This window comes from Rhinatrema bivittatum, chromosome 15 (assembly GCF_901001135.1).
Source record: "Rhinatrema bivittatum chromosome 15, aRhiBiv1.1, whole genome shotgun sequence".
In the NCBI taxonomy this organism is placed as follows: domain Eukaryota; kingdom Metazoa; phylum Chordata; class Amphibia; order Gymnophiona; family Rhinatrematidae; genus Rhinatrema; species Rhinatrema bivittatum.
The window spans coordinates 26,425,371-26,448,327 of NC_042629.1; the positions used below are offsets into that span (position 1 = coordinate 26,425,371).

General features: G+C 44.6%; 1 protein-coding gene across 3 annotated transcripts in view; it reads right to left on the bottom strand.

The window, feature by feature from the left end:
* Positions 1-22,957, bottom strand: part of SLC37A1 (solute carrier family 37 member 1) — a 150,384-nt gene that overhangs the window by 29,984 nt on the left and 97,443 nt on the right. For 2 of the 3 annotated variants that reach the window (XM_029578596.1, XM_029578595.1), the window contains exons 9-13: positions 15,869-15,906; positions 14,793-14,870; positions 10,562-10,696; positions 9,257-9,347; positions 757-819 (exon numbers count right to left, since the gene is read on the bottom strand). In XM_029578596.1, coding sequence (XP_029434456.1) covers positions 757-819; positions 9,257-9,347; positions 10,562-10,696; positions 14,793-14,870; positions 15,869-15,906 — 405 coding nt within the window. The remainder of the gene's footprint in view (positions 1-756; positions 820-9,256; positions 9,348-10,561; positions 10,697-14,792; positions 14,871-15,868; positions 15,907-22,957) is intronic. The other variant, XM_029578597.1, reaches the window with a different exon arrangement.

Genomic DNA, 22,957 nt, shown 5'->3' on the forward strand with positions numbered 1-22,957 from the left:
TCCCTCCTCAGCTTTAACCTAACCTCCCTCTCCCCCCCCCCCCCCATCTCGTGTGATAGAATAATAATATATAAAAAAAAAAAGCAGACAGATGGTGGATGGGGATGAGATAGGTCCCAATTCTTAGGAAAGGAATGGGGGGGGGGAGGGATGATAGGGAAATGGTAGATGGCCACCCCTGGAGGATTCCTTGCAAGCTCCTACTCATCCAAAAGATTAAAAAACAGAAATAAAAAAAACAAGCCGATGTGTACAAACACAAGTGAAAATGTGTGCTCAGCTTATTCATAAGGCTGAGCACTCATTTTAACTTGGATTTGTGTACACATTTCCAAGGCAGTACATATTTTTAACTCCTGATGCAATAGCATAACATTAGTTTACTGCATTGGGAGTTAATCATTTTTTTAGCTTGTGGGCTAAGAAACTGTGCGCTGAATTTAGTACACAGTTTCACCACATGGCTTGCTACATCAGGCCCAGAGAAAGGATGGGCTAGATGGACCTCTGGTTGTATTGCCACCTAATCTAATAGGTTATTCCTGTGTATGTAGGTCCAACTATGCTACAACTCATTTGAAAAATGAGAATTGGAGCTTTCATACCCCTCTGTGCTTAAAATAAGTCATTCCAGATGCAGAATAATCAGCAATTAAAGAGATATGGATTACTGGCATCTTTTACAAGCAGTGACTGGAATAGCTAGGAGGCTCCATCTGCATAAAGTCAGAAGATGATGTTATAAAAATTACTTACCGAAGATTCCTCCCACATCAAACAAGGTGGAAAGATCCCCAGCCTTTTTAGCATCAAGGTGGTCTAGGGAGAAAAAAAATTAAATAAGATGAAATTACTGCTTACCTGATAATTTCCTTTCCTCTAATGAGGGCAGGTCAGTCCCCACCAGTGGGTTATGCACCTCTACCAGCAGATGGAGATGGAGAAAGCTGATGTAATGGCTATATAATCCCACCCCAACATCAGTCCACCAGTATTCTCTGGAAAAGCCAAACTAATTATACTTGAACATTATCATTAAAAATCAACTACACATGCTTCCAACTCAACAGGAACACTGAGCTCAGACAAAAGCAATAACATATGCACTAAACTAAGGGGCCAGAAAAGCCACTTACCAGTCTTCATAGAAGAGCAGGAATCACACTCTGAAAAGGCTAACCATAAATTCACCATTGGCAGTCTAGGGTAGGTCTGGGATTGACCTGCCCTCATTAGAGGAAAGGAAATTATCAGATAAGTAATAATTTCTCCTTCCTCTGCATCCTGGCAGGTCAATCCCCACCAGGGGGATCTACCAAAGCTAATCCTGAAAAGGACAGGAGGCTGCCAGCAGTCCAGTCCAAATCGCTGTGCAAACACAGCATCCTCCCTAGCCCGAACACCCAAGTGGTAATGCTTGGAAAAGATGTGCAAAGATGACCACGTCGCCGCTCAGCAAATTTCAGCAGGTGACAACAAATGAAGTTCCATCCATGATACCACTTGAGCCCTCGTGGAATGAGGTATAATATATGTTTCAGCAAAGCAACCTCAGCAGCCACATAGGCTGCAGTGATGACTTCCTTAACCCAACTGGCTATCATTGCCCATGTCGTCAGCATTCCCTATTTACTGCCACCATGGAGCATAAATAGGTGATCAGACATCCGAAGAGATTTAGTCATTTTCAAGTTGCAGCAAATAATGCTTGATGTCCAAGGAATGCAAAAGGTGGGACTCACTTTCATTTCTGGCCCTGTCCAAGGAGGGCAGGGAAATGGACTGATTCAAATGAATCTCTGAAACCACCTTTGGCAATAAAGAGGGCACGGTCTGAATCTATACCACTCCCGGAGTCATACACAGAAAAGGATCCCGGGAAAAAGAGCCTGCAGTTCAAAGACCCAAACCCAACTGCACCAACCCAACTGTGCCGAACAAATTGATACGAGAAAAACTGTCTTCAGGGTAAGCAGTCACAAGGAAAGAGCACTCAACGGCCGAAAGGTCGGACCTGCCAGGAACTCCAGGAACAAATTAATTTCCCACAGAGGCACTGGAAGCTGTACTTAACTCCCTTCAAGAAATGGGACACGTTGGGATGGGAAGACAAAGGCCCTCCCCTATTGACTCTCTCCTTATAACAAGCTAGAGCTGCAAATTGAACTTTCAAGGTGTTATGGGCCAAGCCCTTACAAAAGCCATCCTGTAAGAATTCCAAAATAAAAGAAATATCCACCGAAAAGGTTGAGAATCTTGCTCAGAACACCAGGCCTCGAAAACTTTCCAAACTCTAATATAGGCTTCAGAAATAGAAAATTTCCTGGCCCAAGGTAAGGAGGAAATCACAGCAGGCGAATAATCCTGCTTCAACAACCAAACTCTTTCAAAGGCCAAACCGTAAGAAAAAAATCAACCCAGATTCCATGTAGAATGGGCCCCTATCTAATCGGACTGCCCACCAGCAGTCTCTGGAAATCGGCATACCATAGCCTCCAAGCCCAATCTGTATCCACTAAAAGGATGATGTTGGTTTGACTTGCAATCTTCCAGACAATCCTGCCTAGCAGAGGCCAGGGCAGAAATGCATACAGCAGGGTGCCGCGTGGCCACTCTTGAATGAGTCAATGTCCAGCACTTTTGGGTCTTGTCTACGACTGAAAAAGCGTGGAACCTTTGCATTGTTGAAGGTTGCCAACAGGTCTAAGTCTGGTAGACCCCAGCGGTCCACATTGAGCTGAAAAGCTTTGTATGCCAGCTTCCATTCTCTTGGGTCCATATTTCTGCTGCTGCTGAAGTCGGCTCTAATATTGGCTTTTTCAGCAATGTGAGAGGCATATATGCCTAGATGATGTTGCTCCGCCCACACCAAGAGTCAAGAGGCCGCCAATGAAGAGTGGGTGACTCACCAGAATGACAGCTACTGCCTGGAGACAATACCCTTATTCAATAAACATACACATGCTTACTGTGACTCCAACATCGCTCTAAGCTTCAACAGCAAGAGGAAATGTGGAAAAATGGATTTACACTCACAAAGAGGGGAGTAGCTGGCTTGTTACGGCGGTTACTACCCCAAACCAAATAAGCCTGATACTTCACCTTCAATGCATATACAGCATAGTTCTCTGCTTCAACGACAGGGGAGAAGAAAAAAGGGTTCGCACTCACAAAGCGGGGAGTAGCTGGCTTGTTACGGCGGTTACTACCCCAACCAAATGTGTCTGATACTTCACTTTCGATGCATATCCAGCATGGCTCTCTGCTTCAACGGCATGGGAGAAGACTGATACATCACGCATTTCCAGCATAGCTCCCTGCTTCAACAGCAGGGGAGAAGAAAAACAACCAATAAGGACTGTATAACATAGTCTGGGTAAAACAAATAAGCATGGGTGTAGCTTGCTTATTGCGGCGGTTACTACCCCTACTACCCCTAACTAATCAAGCTAGATATTTCAATGGTGGGGGAGGAAGGTAAATAGAACCAAGAGCTAAGAGAAACAGATAAGTATGAGAGAAAAAATGTGTGAAGCTTGCTGGGCAGACTGGATGGGCCGTTTGGTCTTCTTCTGCCGTCATTTCTATGTTTCTATGTTTCTATATCTATCTCCTTTGACACCTGTTGACTCTTGGTTCCACCCTGATGATTGATGTAAGCCACCGTCGTTGCATTGTCAGACATTATCCAGATTGCCCTAACCTCTAGATGCTCAGTGAACCACAAGCATGTTAATCGAACCACCCATGCTTCCAATCTGTTGATGTTCTACTGCCGCTCCTCTGCATTCCAGCAACCTTGCACCAACTCCTGACAGTGAGCCCCCTAGCCCAGAAGGCTCGCATCTGTCATGAGTACCAACCAATCTGGCATCTCCAGAGAAACACTCTTCCTGAGATGATCTGCCTGTAACCACCAATTCAAGTAGGACCTCACCTCCAATGGTAGGAGCAGCCTCACCGCATAATTCTGCGACTGTGAGTTCCATCAGGAAATCAACCCACGTTGAAAAGGATGCATATGTGCCCTTGCCCAGGGAACTACTTCCAACACAGCAGCCATCAACCCCAGGACCTGCAGATAAGAGCACACAGTTTGGTGAGGAGTGTTCATCAGTGTTCAAACTCGAACCATCAACCTTTGGATTAGAGTCTCCAGAAGAAATACTTTCCCCTGCCTTGTATTGAAGTGAACCCTGAGATACTCCAAAGTCTGAGATAACTGCAAATTGCTCTTGGGCAGATTCACCACCCAGCCTAGGTCCTGTAGCAACAAAACCACTTTGTGATTAGCGCAAAGTTTCTCTTTCATGCTCTTGGCCCGAATCAACCAGTCATCCAGATAGAGGTGAACTAGAATTCAGTCTTTGTGTAGAGTCGCCATTACTACCACCATGATCCTGGAAAATGTCCTGGGCACTGTGGCCTGCCTGAATGGCAAGGCCTGAAAATGGTAATGACAATTCAGAATGGCAAACCGAAGGAACCATTGATGTTCCCAATGAATGGGAATATTTAGATATGCCTCAGTCAGATCCAGAGATTTGAGACATTCCCCTGCATGTACTGCCATTATGATAGAGCGCACCATTTCCATCCTGAAATGCATGACTCATGACAGTTGATGCCCTATAGATCCAGTATGGGTTGAAAAGACCCAACCTTCTTAGCATGACAAAATAAATAGAATAACAGCCCGTATTTTGCTGTGGTTCAGAAACAGGAATCACTGTTTTCAGGTCCAACAGCCTTTGTAATGTAATTTCCACTGTTACACTCTTCTGAGGGGAATTACATGGATATATCATAAAGGCATCCGGAGGACTGCAAAGAAATTCCAGATCATATCTGTCCAGAGCCACTTCGGGGACCTATTAATCTGAAGTAATCTGCACCCACCTGTGATAAAAATGAGATAGGCGCCCACCTATTTCCTGAACCAACAGGTGAGCTCGCAAATTTTTATTGAGAAGATTGAGGGGCTCCAGTTCCAGAGCCCGCATCCTTTCCAGGATTTTGGGGGTGAAAGGACTGAGATCCAAGGAAGGGACGGGATCTCTGGGAAAACTTTTGCCTAAATGTTGCATCCGTCGGTCGCAGACGGCTTCGACCTCTGTGCCTCACCATTCTTCCTTCTCTCTCCTCAAGCCTTGGGAACATGACTGCTGCTGTGTCTTCATGCCACTCTCTCTGGCATCCCCGGAACATCAACGGCAACGGTGATTGCCATGATTATCCTGAGGTCCTCCTCAGGATAATCATGCCACCCAAGTCTTTATCCACGTCATGGCGGGAACCTCGGGGGCGTCCCCTCCAAGTGACATCATAACATCCTGGTATTTAGCCTGCCCTTCGTTTGCTAACAACCTGAGTTAGCAAAGATTGGACTGCCTCTGGTCTAAGCTGCTCTGCCACTTCCTAGCTGTGGCAGAAAGCTCTCTCTCTGCCCTTTGGGGTAATTCATCGCTAACCTGGGTACCCGTTCCTCGGGGGTCCTTATGCTCTCTTTCAGGTACATATCTGGAATACCGGGTACTCAATCCTCGAGGGCCTGCTCTCCCTACTCTGGTGACTGCATCTGAACTACTTCTGCCTGCCAGGATCTTCATCAATACAGCCATCTACTTCAGTGAGTACTAACCCTTTCAGTCTGTCTCACCTTCAGCTTCAGCGCTTGGAATCTACATCCGGGACCTTCCTCTGTTACCCTGCACTGCCTATCATCTACCTGAGTGTGAGAATGGTCTCCTCTGTTGAGGACCCTTGGACTACTTCTACTGGGTTATCTTCCCTGCTGTCCGCTCCCCAAACAGTACCATCAAGCTGTATAATAAATTCAAATTCTCTGTGTCTGCGTGTATAGAGTCTAGCCTGCGGTTCCTCACAGGGCTCCTCCCCATGGGAATGGCCATCACCGCAGTACCCAAGAATCCACTCCAACACCTTAAAACCATAACACTAAAGGCCAAAAATGCTGTTAGTTTCGAAAGTGGCCACTTGCCCGAAAAGTCCTGGAAACCAGCTTCTTGTCCTCTGGCAAGTGAGGGACTTGCATTTCCCTCCATTTATTTGCCATTTTCTCCAACTTACTGCCAAACAAAAGCGAACCTATGAAAGGCAGCTAGGTAGTTTGGACTTTGAAATAGTATCTGCTGACCAGTTATGCAGCCACAGCTGTTGCCTAGCCACTATAACAGAAGCAACTCCTCTGGTAGCTGTGCAAAAAAGGTCATAACCCACATCAGTTAAGAAGGCAACCCCCGGTTCTACCATAGGTCCACTGTCTGAAGTGGCACTGACAGATTCTTGAGAAAGATGCAAGGTAGTTTAAGCTACCAGGGCACAACAAGAACAATTTGCAAGTTTATTGCCACTGCCTCAATTCTCCTATCCTGAACATCCTTAAGAGCTGCACATCTCTCTACTGGGATGGTGCTTCGTTTCGTGACAGAACACACCAAAGCATCCATCTTAGGGAAACACAACTGCTCTTCAGCCTGTGGATTCAAGGGATATAAACCCACCAAGGAATGCCCTCCTTTGAAGGACGCCTCTGGAGAAATAAATTCCAGATCAATCAACCCTTGAATCGCATCCATGAGGGGGAAAGAAATATAAGGCCTTGCTTGCATAGGGTGACCAAAATGAAGTTCTTCTTCTGTTCCCCTGAGAAGTCAGCTCCAGCCATTTGATGGTCTTCAAAGTCTGAGAGATCAAGCTCAGCAACTCATCTCTATGAAAAAAATGGAGAAGAATTCTATGTGGCTCCAAATCTAGGGGACTCATCTTCCTGCACAGGTGAGCCACCACTATCATCATTGGTGTCATCTTGATCCATCTGCATTCGAGCCTAGTGAAGCCACGCTGCACCATTGGTGCTTAATCATGGCAGCATGCACAGAAGAACTCCAAGCACATGGACTTAAACCAGTAGGTATAGTCAACTCAAAAGACCGCCCCTGTAGAAACATCTGTAATCCCTGGAGGAATTCCACCCAGAAAAAGGAGGATGGATCCCATAGGTCTGAACCTGACATTCGAGAGTGAGTTTCCCCTGAGGAGTAGGCCTGTGGATTAAGTGAAGGAGAGGACACCAGCATCGTGTCACTCTCAGTTCCACTCCCCTTAGACCGAGGAGATAGCCTATCATTGGCAAAATCAGATAAATCCTCATGAGCATCCAGGCAGCACTGACACAGGCTTAAAGAAAGCTCCAGATGTATCGCCTTGATGTGGCACATAGTACAAATAGATAAGTGCCTAGACTTTTTTGTCACGGGTGCCATGGTTGTAAGGTGCTCAGTCAGGTATAGGCAGACAAAAAGTACGATCATGTACCCACGCTTAAAAGCCACGCCCAAAATGGAAACACAAAAAATGTGCGTCGAGGTACACATGTATAGTACGCTTGCCCAAACTGGGTGTCCAGATACACACAGGCCCAAAGAATGCCCAAGTTAGGCGTTGAAAGTGTGTGTTCAGAAACAAGGACATTTGGATGCACAGTTGGCAACAGATGCACAAAAGAGATGCTGAGGCACACGCAAATGGCGCACAATGAGAAGCGCGCAAACTCACCCTTGCAGCCTACCACATGCCTGAGTGAGGAGCCTAGTGAAACGGCTCTTCAACCCGCCTTGCCTGAACTACCTCCACACCTCACAGAACTCCCCAAAGATGTGAATGGGAAAGCAGAATGCCAAGGAAACAGATCCAGTAGAAAAACACTTTTCCTTCTCCTGCTTTCTTTCTTTTTTTTTTTTTTTAATAAAGTAAAAACGTTTACCTGAGCTTGGCTCTCCCTGGCTGAGAGCAGGAATGGGTCCTGGCTACAGGGGGAGAGGATGAAAGCCTTCACCACCGAGTCTCTCTTGGCCTACAACTGCTAATTGAATTTTAAGTCCACTCCACCCAAGGCTTCAGGACTGAAGGCACTCAACTGAGGGAGGGACTAAACAGTATCACCTCAGGAGGCAAACAGCGCTATATAAACATCTTGTCTTCCTGATGTTTTGCACTTCTTTCTTCCTTTCTATCTTTATTTTCTTGCTCACAGGAAATGCATGTTCACTCTCTACTGGAGACAGAGAATACTGGTGGCTGATGTCGGGGCAAGACTATATAGCTGTGATGTCACTAGTGGGGATTGACCTGCCAGAATGCAGAGGAAACAGATTTTACAGAGATCAATCTTATACAAGTTATTTAATTTATTTAGTTGAATTAATCGCAGATCACAGGGCTCTGCCCATGAGATTGTAACAATTGTGCCACGGCAAGAGGGACTCATGCTCATATCGCTCACAACAGTTTATAAGAAAGAATGACATTAAGTGTAAATTAGCAGTGGGAGCAAGTGAGGGGGCACGGAGGTTGATTTGGGTGTGGCAGGCCAGACTAACCAACCAAAAGGCATTCCACTGTCCATGCTCCCCAAGCCTCATCTTAATACTAAATGATTGTTTCAATTTAATTATTTTTACTTGTTTCATGTTTAAGAATTCATATATTAACCTATGTTAAATGTATAACGCTCTGGCGTATGTTCCTGTTCTCTGTACACCGACGCGATATCTCTGATGAGCGGCGGTATATAAAAAACTTTAACTAATAATAATAATAATAATAATAATAATAAATATCAGTACTTGAGAGCTTACAGCACTTAGTATCCATTTATTCACTGCACTGTTACTGAAGGGCCCAATCTCCACACTATTTTATGCACATAAATGGTTGTTCTAAAATGAGTCCGGGCTCAGTGCACATAAACGTATGTGCACAACCTAGTGATGTGTGCACTTTTATGCGAATTGCAGAGTGGTGTTCTGGGAGGTGTAGTTGGAAGTTACGCGCATACTTATTTTAAAAAGTATTTGCATAAGTTAAACTGTAAAGGTTGCACCCTCTGAAAATGAGGTGTGACTTTGAACAAGTTAATCTGTGCAAGTGCCAGGCCAATTACCTGAGTATTCTCAAAGCAAACTTATGCACGAATTACATGCAGACTTTAGCCATAGCTGCAGAGTTATAAAACTGCCCTCCTTATGGGGAAAGCTTTGAATGTACTCAGGGTCAAGGTCAGGCTGTGAAGGCGATAGATAGCAGCGCACACTTCTCTTCTGAAGATGGGAGACCCACCAGTCGTTCAGGCAGTAATCACACTTGTATGCGCAGCGACACAGGTGTGAATGCAGTGCTTGTGTGAAGACAACCTGTGGAATGATGCTATAAATTAGATATGCAACACACTTACCCACACTTGTAATGTAGAGGGGAAGCCAAAAGAGGAAGGTGTAACTGACCAGCTTAGCAAAGAGTAAACAGAGAGAGAATTCTACGACTCCCTGGGGGGGGAAAAAAAAAAAGCCAAAATTACCTCATCTTTCAACTTGCACTAAACCTTCCAATCTCAGGTAAACACCCTCTGCACCATAAGTCTCATGCGGCCTCATCCATTCATGCTAATTGTCTCTCGTATTTTTATTTTCACACATATAGAGAAATAAATACATCTGGGAGAATGAAAATGAGAGACATATCAGATATTTATTTATATATTTCTGTCCGTACACATACATGCACACACATACTTACATACTATGTTGCTACATTCAGCATTTGTTGGTAAATTTCAAAGGGTGTCTTTTAGTACTAAAATTAGGACTTCTGATTTTAGGTTTTAACCAATAAACACAGATAAAGCACCCCCAATGCAAAAAAAATGTTTAAAAACAGAAATAGCACAGTAAAATAGAAATAGTCACTAAAAATGATGAAGAAGATGGAACGGCCTCTTGTGAAGAAAGGCTAAACAGACTGGGGCTCTTCAGCTTGGAGAAGGGATAGGAAAGATCGTTATAAAATCTTGAGTGGGGTGGACCTAGTTCATATGAAATGGTTATTTACTTTCTCAGATGGTACTAGAACTAGAGGATAAAACACATTTTAAAAAGATTTCTTTTTTCGGTCAGTGTTGCCAGGGTAGTTATTGTCCACTCGTCTAGCATAGCTGGGTTTGAAAGGGATGTGGATAATCTCCTACAGGAAAAGTTCATAAACTATTATTAGACGCACCCCGGTGAGTGAGCAATAAGAAAGGTGTCTGCTCTTTGGGATCTGCTGAGGATTTGTGGCTCGGATTGGCCTCCGTCGGAGTCCGGATACTGGGATGACTCACCATGGCAAAATATGTTCTCATGTAAATTATAGCACAGGACATTTAGGAAAATTATTTGGAGGGTAGCCAAGTACTGAAGTAAATTACCTGGAGAAATGATGGCCTCCGCATCATAGATATTTTAAAGAGCAGATTAGATAAATAGGGGAGGCAGAGGATAGACTAGAGATCTTTTCCAGCCAAATTTTCCTGAATGAAGAAGTAAGCACCCCCCAAGAATGCATCCCCCCTCTGCCTTCTGGAGTTTCTATTTTTTCTCAGATTCATATCGTTGATCCTTATGGTGGAACATGATTTCTTTTAATACTGCAGGGTTTAACTTTTAATGTACTATTTTTATGACTATAGATCAAACACAAACTTTAGCACATGTACACTCACGGGAATTTTCAGGGCCCCAAGGAAGCTTATCGCTGATACTCCATTTCCACCTTCTTCATGCAGCACAATAATATGGTTCGTTGGCATTATACCAGCTTCATAGTTGTGCAAAGGACATTCAGTCTCCGGGCTCTGCTGGTAAAACAACCCATGACAGGGACATAAATAATTTTAACACAATTTTTAAGTAAGCCAAATCTTACAATGCAGGGGGTATTTGGCTACAAACTGATCTGCAAGTACTAGCAAGTGGATGGGAGTTTGTGGATCAGTGACTGTTGGGAAGGATAAACTGACTTCAAATTAGACATTCTTGGTGGTAAAGGATAGCCTGCAGCAAAGCTATTCTGGTAAAGTCACCCGAATAACCTTAGCCAAATATTCAGCAGGACAAGTTTTGTGCTGAACATACTTGGCTGGATGTTCCCCGGGTAACTTTGCTTCTGGCTGGCTAACTGTATACTGGTTTTAAAAAAAAAAATACCAGCGTCCAGCAGCTGCCGAGCGCCCTCCTCCCTGATCCCAGAACACAGCTGTTTAAGTAAGCATATGAACGTGATACTAATGAGTAGATTTTCAAAGGGGTCATGCATGGAAAATTAGCAAATATGCACGCAAGTAGCCTGCACTGAAAGTATGCGTGGATTTTCTATTGTGTGCGCACATTTACCAGTGCAAAAAAGGGATGGTTTCGACACTTTCTGAGGCGGGTCCTTGTGGAAGTTTCTGTTTTATAACAGAATTATGCAAATACATTAGGCACCTTATCCGGACAATTTTACAATTTTGCTAATTAACTAGAGCAATTGATAAGGCTCATCTATTGTCTGCTATTTTGGGGTGAGAGGTCTGGATGAAGTATTATGAGGGTCTTGGTGACTTGGAGACGAAGTGGGTGAACTTGTGGAGGTATTGGCAACCTGGTGATTTGAAGTATGTGCCTCTGCATATAAATCAGCGTTTTACACTGGGGTAGATTTTTAAAAAGCGCGCCTTCGCGTACTTTTGTCGGCGCATCAGGTGCAAACAAAAGTACGCTGGATTTTAGTAGATACGCGCATAGCCGCGTGTATCCTCTAAAATCCTGGATCGGCGCGCGCAAGGCTGCCGATTTCATGTAGCCGCGTGCGCCGAGCCGCGCAGCCTGCCGCCGTTCCCTCCAAGGCCGCTCCGAAATCGGAGCGGCCGCGGAGGGAACTCGCTTTCGCCCTCCCCTCACCTTCCCCTCCCTTTCTCTATCTAACCCACCCCCCCAGCCCTATCTAGACCCCCCCCTACCTTTGTCGGGGGATTTACGCCTCCCGGAGGGAGAAGTAAATCCCCGCGCGCCAGCGGGCCGCTAGCGCGCCGAGATGCGACCTGGGGGCGGTTCCGGAGGGCGCAGCCACGCCCCCGGACCGAAACCACGCCCCCGGGCCCGCCCCCGAAACGCCGCGTCCCGCCCCCAAAACGCCGGCCCGATCCGACACGCCCCCCTCGAAAAACCCCGGGACTTGCGCGCCGGTAGGCCTATGGAACATAGGCCTACCGGCGCGCAAGGCCCTGCTCGCGTAAATCCGGGCAGATTTACGCGAGCAGGGCTCTTAAAATCCGCCCCACTATGTTTTGTTTTTTTTTCACACACATAAAATATACGTGCGTATGTTCTTAAAATAAAGTACATGTTTTCTTCACATTGGAAATCTTCACATACACACATGTAGTTTCAGAGAAGAGTTACACTGCGTTTTATAAAACTGTGAAGCTCCCGCTGCACAGTTTATAAAATACTAGGATAAATCTTTGTGCATCCACTTGTGCGCATAAATGCTCTGCCGTGAATAGTTGTAAAAATCACCCTCTTGGTTTTTGAATGCATAGGAGACTATTCGGTTGGATTCCGCTCCTGCACTTCTGAGTTTCCTTTTGCTCTTTTTCCAATCTCCTTTTCCTTTGACCAGTCTATTTTTGATTTAGTAGTTTAAGATACGCTTCAGCACAGCAATCTTATATGCTCACTTTTTCTCTCTCATCATTATTTTTATGTTAACTTGGTGGGAGAGGGTTTGGCAGGTGTGGATTCAGGGGTGGGAGGGAAGCCACTCAGCCTGCTCTAATTGTTTTTATTGGGGGCCAGAAGTGGTGGGGAGTGGGGAGGGCTGCTTGCCTGCACTAATTCAATTTATTTATTTATTTATTTATTTATTTATTTAACTATTGGATGTCGCTCACATCGTTGGTAGCTGAAGACAAGTGTAAGGGTAAAAAGATGACTGATCCAGTCTTAAACCAGGTCTGCCCTGCTGGAGGGCTGGTGATCTGTTCCTAAGCAAGAGGATGGGGCTCTGTGCTTGCAGCCAAGCAAACTGAAAAGGTTTGCTTGCTTGCTTGCTTCTAGCCCAGACTTGCAGTCCTGCCCCGGAGGACTATGATTGGTCCTCAGGGGTTCCCTAAGGGATAGCTGGGGCTATTCCAGGGTTCCCAGCAACTTAAAAACTCGAAGGCTGTACTCTGTGTCACGATCCTGGTTTCAGATGTACTTGTACTTGCAGATCTGCTATGCTATCCTGCTTGTCTAAAGAGAGTCCCTGTGAATCTGCTATGATATCCTGTCTTCTAATTTAAAAGGCAAAGATAACCTGCAACCTGTTTTCTGTTATGGGTGAATAGACCTTGCCTTTAAATTAAGAAGATACCAAGTCTAGGCCTAACCTAACAGTGAGTTACATTGGGAGGGTTTACAATCTAGATTTGTACCGAGGCCATGGAGGGTGACACGACCTGACCAAAGTCACAAGGAGCATCAACAGTATTGGTATTGAGATGCCCACCCATGGGAAAGGTGCTCCTCAGCCCCTTGGTGTTTTTTGTGGTTTAACATTTATTCAGCTAACTTTAGGACTGCTCTGTAACAGCTCTAAAGTTAGTCAGATGTTAACCTGATAACCCTGAATATAGGCAGTATCTGGATAATTTAGGTGTATAAACCAGTGCCGCCCCAGAACACCCCCAATTTATCTGGCAAACTTTTATCCAGCTAAATAGTTAGGCAATAAATCTGAGACACTGACAATGGCCAGAAATTAAAACCCACGGTTTATCTAGCTGCAATTCCGCAGACCCAATTTGGTCACCAGGTTTATCTCATGTAAGTCCAGAATCTACCCCTCCGACATCGTGACCCTTTGGTTAAACTTCATTCCCACTTAAAAATGCTTGGGGTCAACATTCAGCTTCTAGCCAGCTGAACAATTTGGCAGGATAAACTTATCTGGCTAACTTGGAGGGATATTCAGCAGCACAGCTGCGCTGTTAAGAATTTAGGTAGCTGTATACTTATCCAAGCTTATAGTTAGTTTGGAGAAGTTTATCTGGCAAACTATAGATCCTAAATTTATAGAGCTAACTGGATAACACAGAATATTGGTGTTTATCCAGCTAAGTTAGCAGGCTAAGTGGTTCTGCTCCAGATCGCCCCCATCTTAACCCTAATTTAGCTGGCTAAAATTTTAGCCAGAGACAAACTTAGCTGGCTAAGTGGTAGTCATTGGCCATACCTGAAATTAGAAATAGTGCCACTTAGCCAGTTAAGTCTGAACTTAATCAACTATGCCCTTGTGCATTATTTGCATGCTAGAAGTATATGAATATCCTTCACCACCCAAATCCTCCTTTGTACCTATAAAGGAATGTATACTAAACCCTCCTTAACAGAGCAGGACCAGGCTGAATCCTAGTCCACCTTAACAGAGTTCATAAAAGAAAGTCAGCTCTCAAAGGAAATTCCCTAAGAGCTAGGATAAGAGTTTGAGCCCAGGTGGGAACAGACAGGCCTCAGGGACTCCAGGAGAAGGCAGCTCCTGTAACATAGCTATCCTACCGTGAATATAAGGGAAAGGCAGTCCCTTTAATATAACTGCCCTACTTCTCCGTGATGCTGAAAGTGAAGATTGATGATGTATTGGTTGCTGTTCACTGTAAATAAAACACTTATAAAGCCACAGACCACTTGTGCTATCTTACAGTACCCATCATTGGTCTTGTGTTATTCCCCAAGCTCATCTATGCCAGCATCATCAATGATCCTCAATATCTTTGAGATCCTCTGTCCCCAGCATCCATCACTGATAATACATTATCCTCATGGTCCTCTGCCTGTGTCAGTCACTGTCCTGTAGCCAATGATCCTGCATTATCCTGGAGGTATCACCCCCTACATCTCCAGTGTTTCCTGCTGATTTCATTTCATTACCTGAAGTTTTTTGGTCTCGTTGTTGTTCAGTAACTGACTTTTGATTCCATTTGTACCATTCACATATCTGTCTGAGTTCTGAGAAAGACAATTTTATAAAAAAAAAAAAAAAAAGCTTAGTTAAAGAAATCATAACTGTAATCCAGATTCAAAATCTTCCCATAGGCAAAAAGAAGGCTTGTGCTTATGGTGAAAGCACAAAGCAGACTGGAATCTGATAAGTAAAGTCTGGCAGGTCGTGCTGGTTATCAGATATGAACTTTTGGGTGTATTTCCAAATCTCTGTCTGGAATCATGTGGCTTCCTATTTAGAAACCATTTATAATCACTTCTCATGTCAACAGGCAGATTAGATATGTTTACAATAGACAATACTGAAGAGAGAATGCAATCTGGAGTTACAAAAAACAAACTATAACAGGTGTTCTCTGTACAAAGTAGTTTATTAATCCTACTTGTGGGTCACATAACTGTGCATAATGCCATAAAGAATCAGCTTTTTTTAACTGTCTGATAAAGTCTAAAATGCCAATTTTCAAAAAAACCTCAAAAGGATAATTTATCTAGCTAATAATAGTTGGATAAGCTATGCTGGATATTCAGCATCTCCCTCTGAAGACTGTTAGTGACTATTTTGAAAGGGAAGAGGAATATTCTTATGTGCAATAGCAGCAGCAGCACTGTGTATCTGAGAGCCACATTTTTTTACATTTAGATTGCCAGTGTAGGTATCTTTCATCCTCTCCCTCCTAATCTTCTGCTGCAGGGGTGGCCAAACTGGTCCTCGCCCCGCCCCCCCCTTTAGCCAGTCAGGTTTTCAGGCTATACCTAATGAATATGCATGAGAAATATATGCATACATGGGAGGGAGTGCATACAAATACATTGCATGCATATTCATTAGAGAGCCTGAAAACCTGACTGGTGGGAGGGCCCCAAGGACTGGTTTGAGCAGCCCTGTTCTGTTCCTTCCTCTGCTTTTCATCACTGTTATATATATATATATATATATATATATAAGAAAATGGTTTTAGGAAAGCAGATATTGTATGAAAATTAAAATGTATGTTACTTACATTATACGGTTTGAAACTGCACTTTAGATCCCGAGGATCTGAAACAGAAAAGAGGGTCATGCAGGCTAAATCCCATATTTATATTACAAGAAAGAAAAATAAGCAACATCCTGTCCTGAATGTCTGCTGCACTGAAACCCTATAGCAAAGACGATTACCTGTACTGGAACTGGAGTTCCCTAAAGACAATTCACCAGTCAAACAAGTGGGATGCATGGTGCTAAGCATAATAAAATGTACAGAACGTTCCAATACAGACAAGAGGGCAAATTTCAAAGGGATTCCTGTAAGTGAAAAGCATTTTACCCACATACATCTGTCTGAAAATTGCCTAATCTGTATGCGAGTCAAAGAATGTATATAGTTCCATAACCTGCATACCTGCTTTGTTGTGGAGGTGTTTGCGGGACATAGTTAGGTCAGAGAAGAGATCAATGAGCTTACTTTTGAATTTTCAAAACAGCGTGTGTAATTTTGGTCAGAATAATTATCTAAGGAAAAAAGAAGTGCAACTCTCTGAAGGTACTTTTTCTTAGGGCCATTTTCAAAATAAAAGTAAGCATGTACTTTGCAGTAATGTGGGCAGTTTGAAAATTTCCATCTAAAAAAGTCTTTACTGCACATGTGCGGGACTTCCGGTGTTGTGGTGGCCCTGCACTGCTCTCACTTCTCATGCAGAGACGTTAACAGGAGGAGGAAAAGGACCAATGGAAATCAAGGGGGCTTGTGTGACTGATAAACTACAGGGTCACTCTTTTATACAAGCAGGATAAGGGTGGTCTTCAACATGTCAACAGTAGCAAAAGGCTAAGAAACATGTTTTTGATTGAGACCCCCCAGTTCACCTTGGGTTTTTGTTTTCTTTTAAAGAGCATTAGCAATGGGAAGACGATTCAAAATAAAATTTAAAAAATGGGTCCTAAGAGGAAGGGAGTCGGACTCTACCCTCAGAAAGGCCATGGAGAACTGACAATCCAAACCTACGGATTGTGAGAAATTGCAGGAGGACCTTGGGCATCCAAATGGCAGATGAAATGTAATGTGGACAAGTACAAAGTGATGCACATAAGAAAAAGTAATCCAAACTGTAGTTCCACGATGTTGGGTTTCATATGGGGAGCTACCTCCCATTCTTTTGCTGCCTGAGGTGAAGGATGACATGACGCCCCCCTCCCCCTGAAGATGCAGTACATGTGAACTCACCAAGATGGCTGGGGGAGGGGGGGGGGGTCCCTCTCGGTGATTTGTAATGCTGGGTAAGGGTGGGGTGGGATCAGGGTTCCCAGAGGGGTGGCAGATAGATAGTGTCGGTGATATTTCCAGGAAGCTGCCACACTCCTGGGAACCCCTATCACCCGCCTCCCACCTTCCGCCAGTGAATGCTGGGAGCCTGGGTGTGGCACACTCCTAGGGCTGGTGCAAAGGATTTAGATGTCCTAGAAGAACCTTTACTGCACGTCGTCCCCCTTTCCTTTCCATTCCATTCCCACTGCAATTAAAAATTATGCAATTTTCTCCATTTAAACATTTTTTATTAACCACTTCTCCAACCTAGAAAGGGAAATTGTATATGGAAAAAGGACATTCAACGTACAACATATCACTTACATCATTATATTTACATGTACTGCAAAAGACACTTGGATCCCATATGGCATTGGTGTATGATAAAGTGCACTGGGTGTGGACTTAGCTCACAGAAAGGCATGAAAATACTGAGCTATAATTACAATATAGTAAATCTTTCATACCATAACTGCCAGCACTCAAACAGTAATAACCCTACCTGTGAAAAAGCCACATTGCAAATATTGCACCAGTCCCTAATACACCTTCTAGTACAGAAACAGAATAAGGCAGGCTATTGTAAATCCTTACTCTGAAAGTACACCCTAGAGGAATACCTGAGCTCAGTCACACATGCACAACACAGGCAGACCTTCAGCAAATATAGAATACAGAGACCATAAAGTATAAATCGAAACATGCAGGCAAAACTTAAACTGGAAATTTGCAGGAAGCCAGACTCTGTATGCAGTGTAAACATCAGATACAATCAAGAAATAGAAACCATCAACCATACCAGTAAAAAGAATATCAAATCAGCTGATGAACAGAATATCAGCCAGTAATTATAAACACATACAAAAATGTTAAAAAAAAATTATCAAACACCAATAACATATTTCAAAACAGCAAACATATCACATCCAATAATTAAAATGAATTAGGATTACAAAAAATTCCTCTGCTCTCCATACTTGGGAACTTTAGATTTCCAATCACACAGATTGTTGTAGATTGGAAAAGGGTGCACAAACTGTATCCTTGCTCTCTCTCTCACAAATATACACACAGACACACTCGCATACATGCAGGCAGTTACTTTTTCATACAGTCGGTCTCTCTCACATACAAAGGCACTCTCTTCACACACAGTCTCTCTCAAACACACACACATACAGGCAACTCACTTACACACACCTTCTCTGGACCTCTCACGCTCCAGGGAAATGCTGCCGGCCTTTCAGGGCCTTTTCTTCTGCCATGGGGATTTTCCTATTGTTGGCATGGAGTACGTATCCCGCCAGCATATCATTGGTCCTCACTGCACTCTTTCACACACACATATAGGCAATCTCTCTCACATAGGTGCACACACACACACACGTGCAAGCGTAGTCACTCTCTTACACAGAGTCTCTCGCACACAGGCAGTCACTTTCTCGTACATAGGGGCACTCTCTTACATACAATCTCTTGCACTCACACAGGCTGTCACTTTCTTACACATGGAGGCACTCTCTCATATACATACACAGGCACACTCTGGAACACTCACACTTCTTCGGTCGCCAGGGAAATGCTGTCAGCCCGGAAGGGCTTCATTTTCAACCACTGGCAATAGGGATAATGCTGATGGCCCCGCAAGGACTTTTCTTCTGTTGCAGGGGCCTTCTTAGTGCTGGCAGGAGTGGAACCCTGCCAGCACTTCATTCTGTGCCACTTCAGTGGCCTTTAAAGTGCTGGTGGGGAGTGGGAAACCCGCCAACATGTCATCATGAGCAATGAGAAAACAATCCAAAATTTAAAAAAAAAAAAAAAAGAGTCCTAAGAGGAAGGGAGTTGGACTGCCATAGTAAGCGGAGAAGCAGCACGGCCCCACCAGAATCAGCAGCGTTGACCATGCCGTCAATTTCATTGGGGCTGTGCTGCGGAAGAGGAAGAGGAGCGCGCCCTGCAGGAAGTAATCAAATGCTTCGTGACCGGAAGTCGTTCCTTTGGCCACGGGGGCTGAAGAAGGAGACTCTGCTGCTTCTGCCTACTAAATCAAGGGAAGTGAGTGACAGAGAGCATGTATGCTTCTGTGTGGGAGAGAGAGGGAGAGAGAGCATGTGTGCTTGTGTGTGGGAGAGTGAGAGAGCATGTGTGTGTGTGAATGAAAGGGAGCATGTGTGACACAACTACCCCAGTTACTCTCTGCTTGATAATCCATGACAATTTCAGGGCATCTGGAAATCAAAAGTTCCCAGGTATGGAGAGCGTGAATTTTTAAAATCCTTTTTAGTTTTATTTTTCAAGTGTTATTTGCTGTGTCTGCTGTTTGAAATATTTTATTGGTATTTGGGACTTTTTTTAAAAACTTGCCTTTCCTTTTAATTGCAGGTGTGGACACACACACCCTTCCCCCATGGGGCACACATTACCACTCATTTTTGCCATTGACGCACCTGCTGCTGTAACAGTGCTCGCCGTGGCTGTGCTTGTCCCTTGAGCGCTGGTACTGATTCTCTCAGGAGAGTTCAATCGTCCCCTGGTTTGAGTTTCTGAAGGTGCGACCAGTACCTGCTCTGCGTGTGTTCTCCCAAGTGAGGAGGATCAGCTGACCACGTCCCCGATGGTTCCACGCAAACAGGTGGTGTTGTGGTGGGGTGTCATGCGGAGATGTCACCGATGCGATTGTCAGTGTGTACGGTCGTAGTCTCCAGTCTGGGTAGCGGTCGCCGAGATTGCGTAGGCCAGCACCCCCATGGGTATGTAGGAATGGGGTACAATCCCAGAAAATTGGGGTGAAATGGAAACCCCCACTGAGGACCTGGGCCCCAACTGGGACTGAGGTGTGGGTACCCCTGAGTCCATCTGCCTCCCTGTTGCTATGTCACTGGCACCATGAGCCCACCAGCTGGAAAGCCCAACCAATGTCCTGACACCATTTGAGCACTGTGCCATGCTGGTCCGTTGCATCCTGAACAAGTCATGTCCCCGACGCCACCACCTGCCTTCGACACATTGTGAATGTGTGGGAGACCCAACATGGTGGAGAGAAGGACGCCATCAACCACAGATCCGGGATGAGTTGCATGCTGTGGCTGGGTGTCGCTGCAGTGTGGTTGAGCACTCCCCGGGGGGCTCTGGTGTGAAGTTAAAAATGATGGCGCCCCGCTGTGGAGGATATGCTGCGCCCCATGTGCTGGTTTGCCACCATGCCTGGCGGGGAAATATGTGTGGGATTGCTGCTCGTTGATGCCTCCGCGTCATCTCTGTTGTCTCCAACGAAGTGGGGCTGCCACAACAACCCGGTGCCAATCTTCTTCCCCAACTGCCTCTGCTTCGTGCCCCCCTTCTGCGTTCCCTGATGGACCTGCTTGATGCCAGCTCCCGGTCCTTAATCCTGCAGCGTACACTCTCCTCCATGATAGGCAGGAAATTGCTGACCTCTGATCCTCCTGTGTCCGCAGAATGTGGGCACATGTAAGGAGAAGTGAGGGGAGGGGGAGCCGAGAGCATGCGCAAATTCGTGCTTATTCCCCAGAAGATGAGAATTGGCGAGGCAAAGAATGCTACACGCATGGAAGGCCAAACTCCTCTCAGATTTGCCCTGAATGGGGACTGAATCCGTGGCCCCTGTGAAACCTTCAACCTTTCTCCTGCTGTGCTAGGTCATTGAGCTGCTTATTTGCCACTGAAGAGAAAGAACAGGCATTTAAAGGTCTGCGCTGTCATCAGCCCATGCCCGGCGTCCCCCACCGCCATCATTGGAAGCAGTCGGCGCTCCCGATGACAAAGAGGCTGTGATGGAAAGCCTAGTTGGGCCTGCCATGGGAGGGGGGGGGGGGGGTCGCAGAGAAAACCTGCTCTGCCCCAGGTTAATTTCAGGCTTCTGTGCACAAGGCATGGGCCCGCATATTTTCACTCAGTGCATAGTTAAGCTCTGGAATTCATTGCCAGAGGATGTGGTTACAGCAGTTAGTGTAGCTGGGTTTAAAAAAGGTTTGGATAAGCTCCTAGAGGAAAAATCCATAAACTGCTATTAATCAATAAGGAATATTAGTTTGGGATCTATTTAATGTTTGGGTGCTTTCCAGGTACTTGTGACTTGGATTGGCCACTGTTGGAAACAGGATGCTGGGCTTGATGGACCCTTCGTCTCACCCAGTATGGCATTTTCTTATGTTCTTATGCTCCTTTCTGGGATTTCTTTCATCTTAACATTGCTAATTGGGAAGAACATATGAAATGCTGAAAAATCTTGCTTTAGCTGTTTATAAATCATCCTTCTGTTCAAATTTTAATACGGTGACGCTATATCCTTTCAAAGTCTATGTTCCCGATGAAGCCAGTTTCGAGTGAACTGAGTCTAACAGATGGATATGAAAGAATCCTTGCGTATTTAAATATTAGGTTTAAGGTCCACATATGAGTATTGATTCAGTTATTTGATTTTGAATGAAACAGAGTCTAAACTTTGTTTCTCATATAGAAAAGAAATGCTAGGGATTATTAAGAAAGGAATGGAGAATAAAACAGAGAATATCACAATGCCTCTGTTTCGCTCCATGGTGTGACCTCATCTTGATTATTGTGTGCAGTTCTGGTCACCACATCTCAGAAAAGATAACAGAATTTTAAAAAGTACAGAGAAGAGCAAACAAAGTGATAAAGGGGATGGAACAATTCCCCTATGAAGAAAGGTTAAAGAGGTTAGGACTGTTCAGCTTGGAGAAGAGATGGCTGAGGGGAGATATATGTTAGAGGTCTATAAAATAATGAGTGGAATGGAACAAGTAAATGTTAATCAGTTGTTTACTCTTTCAAAAAGTACAAAGGCTAGGGGACACACAATGAAGTTACTAGGTAATACATTTAAAACTAATAAGAGAAAGCAGATTTGCTTACCTGTAACAGGTGTTCTCGTAGAACAGCAGGATGTTAGTCCTCACATGTGGGTGACATCATCAGATGGATCCCGGCAAGGGAAACGTTGACTGACAGATTGAGCATGCCCAGCATGCCGCTAACCATGCAGAGTTCCCTCTTCAGTCTCATAATATAGAATTACGAAAAAATCAAAAATAAAACTAGGAGACGCCCAACTCCATGGGGTGGTGGGTGGGTTTCCTGAGCAACAAAAAATAATCTGACTAGATAAACTAAAAGGATAAAATAATAAAGTTTCTTACTGAAGCTAGGAAAGATTAGCACAAATGCTGAATAAAATGAGAGGAGTCTACTGGAACACATCTGGCTAGGCCATCATAAAAATGGAAACAAAGCAGCTGCAGGGCCATCACAGTGCAAGAAGTTCCCATCAAGGATGGAAGAGTGGACCCTGGGACTGCTGACTGACAGGGCCAAGGCACTGTACAGGATCATGAGGCAGAGTGTGAGACATGGTCAGGCAGGCTAGGCTGAGGCAGGTGGAGTCCATTTAGAAGCAGGAGACAAACAAGGGTCAAGGCAGACAGAAGATGGAAATAAGGTCAAGAACGGAAAATGTCATAATGCCTCTGTATCGCTCCATGGTGAGACCGCACCTTGAATACTGTGTACAATTCTGGTCGCCGCATCTCAAAAAAGATATAATTGCGATGGAGAAGGTACAGAGAAGGGCTACCAAAATGATAAGGGGAATGGAACAACTCCCCTATGAGGAAAGACTAAAGAGGTTAGGACTTTTCAGCTTGGAGAAGAGACGACTGAGGGGGGATATGATAGAGGTGTTTAAAATCATGAGAGGTCTAGAACGGGTAGATGTGAATCGGTTATTTACTCTTTCGGATAGTAGAAGGACTAGGGGACACTCCATGA